Source organism: Phaethon lepturus, unplaced genomic scaffold (genome assembly GCF_000687285.1).
Source record: "Phaethon lepturus isolate BGI_N335 unplaced genomic scaffold, ASM68728v1 scaffold26922, whole genome shotgun sequence".
NCBI lineage: Eukaryota > Metazoa > Chordata > Aves > Phaethontiformes > Phaethontidae > Phaethon > Phaethon lepturus.
This window is the reverse complement of record NW_010525017.1, coordinates 9,895-12,773: the sequence shown is the minus strand read 5'-3', so window position 1 is coordinate 12,773 and position 2,879 is coordinate 9,895. Positions and strand designations below refer to the sequence as shown.

Here is a 2,879-nt window from a genome sequence, read left to right as displayed (position 1 = left end):
CTTCTCTTCTCTTCTCTTCTCTTCTCTTCTCTTCTCTTCTCTTCTCTTCTCTTCTCTTCTCTTCTCTTCTCTTCTCTTCTCTTCTCTTCTCTTCTCTTCTCTTCTCTTCTCTTCTCTTCTCTTCTCTTCTCTTCTCTTCTCTTCTCTTCTCTTCTCTTCTCTTCTCTTCTCTTCTCTTCTCTTCTCTTCTCTTCTCTTCTCTTCTCTTCTCTTCTCTTCTCTTCTCTTCTCTTCTCTTCTCTTCTCTTCTCTTCTCTTCTCTTCTCTTCTCTTCTCTTCTCTTCTCTTCTCTTCTCTAAAGGCTTAGGTTTTATTTTTTTAAACATTTTCATGTCTTCCTCCAGATCTTCTCCATTGTGCTTTCCCTGAGTTCACTCCTTATCTTTCATTCTGCTTATCTGCTTCTGGCATTTGGTTAAATGTTTTGCTGTTTCTCATCCTTCACAAAGCTGCTAGAGACAAGGTCTGGGGTCACAGGTCTCATCCCGACTGTGGTCTGCATCCCAGCGTTCCATCCTCAGAAGATCCCAAGCTCCAGATTCCATTTGGTGGTGGAAGACTGACCATAGGTTGATTTTTATGCCACGGGAGCCTATGCAATTATAAAGGCAGCTAAAGATTCGTTGTACATACCATATTTCCTGTGATACTGGGTCTAGAAATACTCATGAGTTGTTGTGATCCTGAGGCAAGGGGAAAAATGTTAGAAAGTGTTTCAGTTAGTTATAAATTGCTTTTGGTAGGATCTAGTCAATAAATACATAAGCAAAATGGTATCTTCACCATTTTCTTGCCGTAATATTCCTGACAGTTCACTAACGGATCCCCTCTCTGTTATGCTTCATTTCCCTTCAGTAATTTGTTCCTCTTTCTGGGGAAATCTGTCTCATTAATATTTCTAGATACAAGCTTACCTGTATTTTTCCAGTACCACTGCAATGTTGGGTAACCTTAAGTAATTACTTCTCTTTGGTGTAGTTTTATGTAAAATAAATAACAACTCTGTTATTTATTGTTGAAATGAGCAAACTAATTAATATTTAGTAGTGCTTCTAAACATATATCTCCTCTTGCCTTTCAACATCTTGGCCACTGCTCAATTTTCTTCATGTTATCGCTACCTTCACACTAGCTGAAGCACCCAGAACCGTAACTGCTCTGAGAGAGGGAGATGTCTAGTACTACATGAAGAAGGGCTATTCATGTCATCACCTCTGATGTGATACCTCCAGCCGTGCATCTCCAGATGATATTGGCTCTGCTTCCACCATATCATATTGACAGTTCACACCCTGCTTGTTGTTCAGCTGATATCATATGAAAGTCTTTTTCCACCTGAATGCTAGACTGCTCTTCAAGTTCCTCTGTCTGAATGTCTGTGCTGGGGTTAGTTCTGCCTAGAAACAGCCATGGGCACTTGTAATGAATGGATCTCAGTTGAATAATTCTGCTGCATCTTGTGCAATTAGTTCCACATTAATTTTTAACCCTTAAGTCAATGTGAACTGCAGCTCTATTCATCACCCACTTCTCCATCTCTTAGATCAAGGTTTAGGACCAGGTATGCAACACCAGTGACCCAATACAGCCCACAGCTTAATTTTGGTTGTCTATAGCCTTAGGTACCATTTCTTCCCATGTCAGTATGAAACTGCACTAACATATGGGCTCAGGTACTATCCTCCAAGCAGGCTTGATGGGTGCAGCTGAGAAGGATCTCAGGTTCTTTCCCAGGAGACTTCCCTAATGCTCATGAACTTGACGCAAACATCTGATAGGTTTTCACTCACAGAAACCCAGGACTATGTGTCTGCTTGAAAGCTTCAAACCACGTTTATTGTAAATTCATGGAAAAAAAAAAGGAAAAAGAAGAAACCACAGGCTGGTAAACTATTACATCTCAGTGTGAAGAACTTGTCCAGTGATGTGCAATCAGATATTGAAAAGAATATCTAAATAAGCAGCAATTTCTCAATAGAAATCTCATTAAATAAAAAAGAAAATTATTTCCATATTTACAGATTACAAAGCAAATGTATCCTTAAAGCATTGTTTCGTATTTAGCGGGTTTATTCCTTTGAAATAAAAGAGAAATTGTTTGAATCTAAGGGTGTACTTTGGAAGCGACTTGCTACACAGTCTATTTTACCACCAGTGAATGGATGAGTAGCCTCTCCTTGACCACTGCAGTGCTCTGCTTCTTCTGTCGTCCAGGCTTTCACCGAAGGGCTTCTGGTACCTCCACCTACAAAAGGGGGTGGGGGCGTGCATTACATTTGCTGTACAGTCTGGATGGCAAAATTCCTACCGGAGCTGCAGACACACTCCCAAGATCCCTGTGCTACGCAGCATCTCCTGTAACAGGCCTGAACCTGGGAAAGTACCCCACTTTCTGTCAAAATCACGGTCGAATAGAAATCAGCGTGCTGAGAAAAGCCTAACCAGACAAAGTCCTCCCCACAAACGTTTTCTTATGTTCACATTTCTAAGATTTTTTTTTAATTAAATATATATGTACTAAAATTAATTGAGCTTGTGCTATAGCTGAGCCACAATCAGTTACTGAAATATGACCTCTTACTTACCCGCCTTAATTGCTTTATGCTGCTTGCCCGAATTGCTTCCATAAGGTTGTCATGGAGAGACCTTTGTGGGGTGGAGGGACGGGTGGAGGGTCGTGAACCTTCCTCCGATTTTCTGTCTGAGATTGCTTTTAGAGAATCTTTAATTTCTTTCAATATGCTGTTCTCATGGTTTTTGCTTTTTTTGCCTTTTTTCTTTTTCTGTCCATTCTGTAAGGCTTTTTTTGAACTTTCTTGCTGTTTGATGACTTCAGCTATATTCCTAGTTGGTGCCTTCTTCTCTGGAATAACCGGCGG

At 40.5% G+C, this 2,879-nt stretch overlaps 1 protein-coding gene across 1 annotated transcript in view; it reads right to left on the bottom strand.

The window, feature by feature from the left end:
• Window positions 1–1,809: 1,809 nt before the first annotated feature.
• LMOD2 (leiomodin 2 (cardiac)) overlaps window positions 1,810–2,879 on the bottom strand; it is a 6,332-nt gene continuing 5,262 nt past the window's right edge. Inside the window, exons 3-4 of the mRNA XM_010282620.1 lie at window positions 2,586–2,876; window positions 1,810–2,245 (exon numbers count right to left, since the gene is read on the bottom strand). Of these exons, the coding sequence (XP_010280922.1) occupies window positions 2,219–2,245; window positions 2,586–2,876 (318 nt within the window). The 3' untranslated portion in view covers window positions 1,810–2,218. The remainder of the gene's footprint in view (window positions 2,246–2,585; window positions 2,877–2,879) is intronic.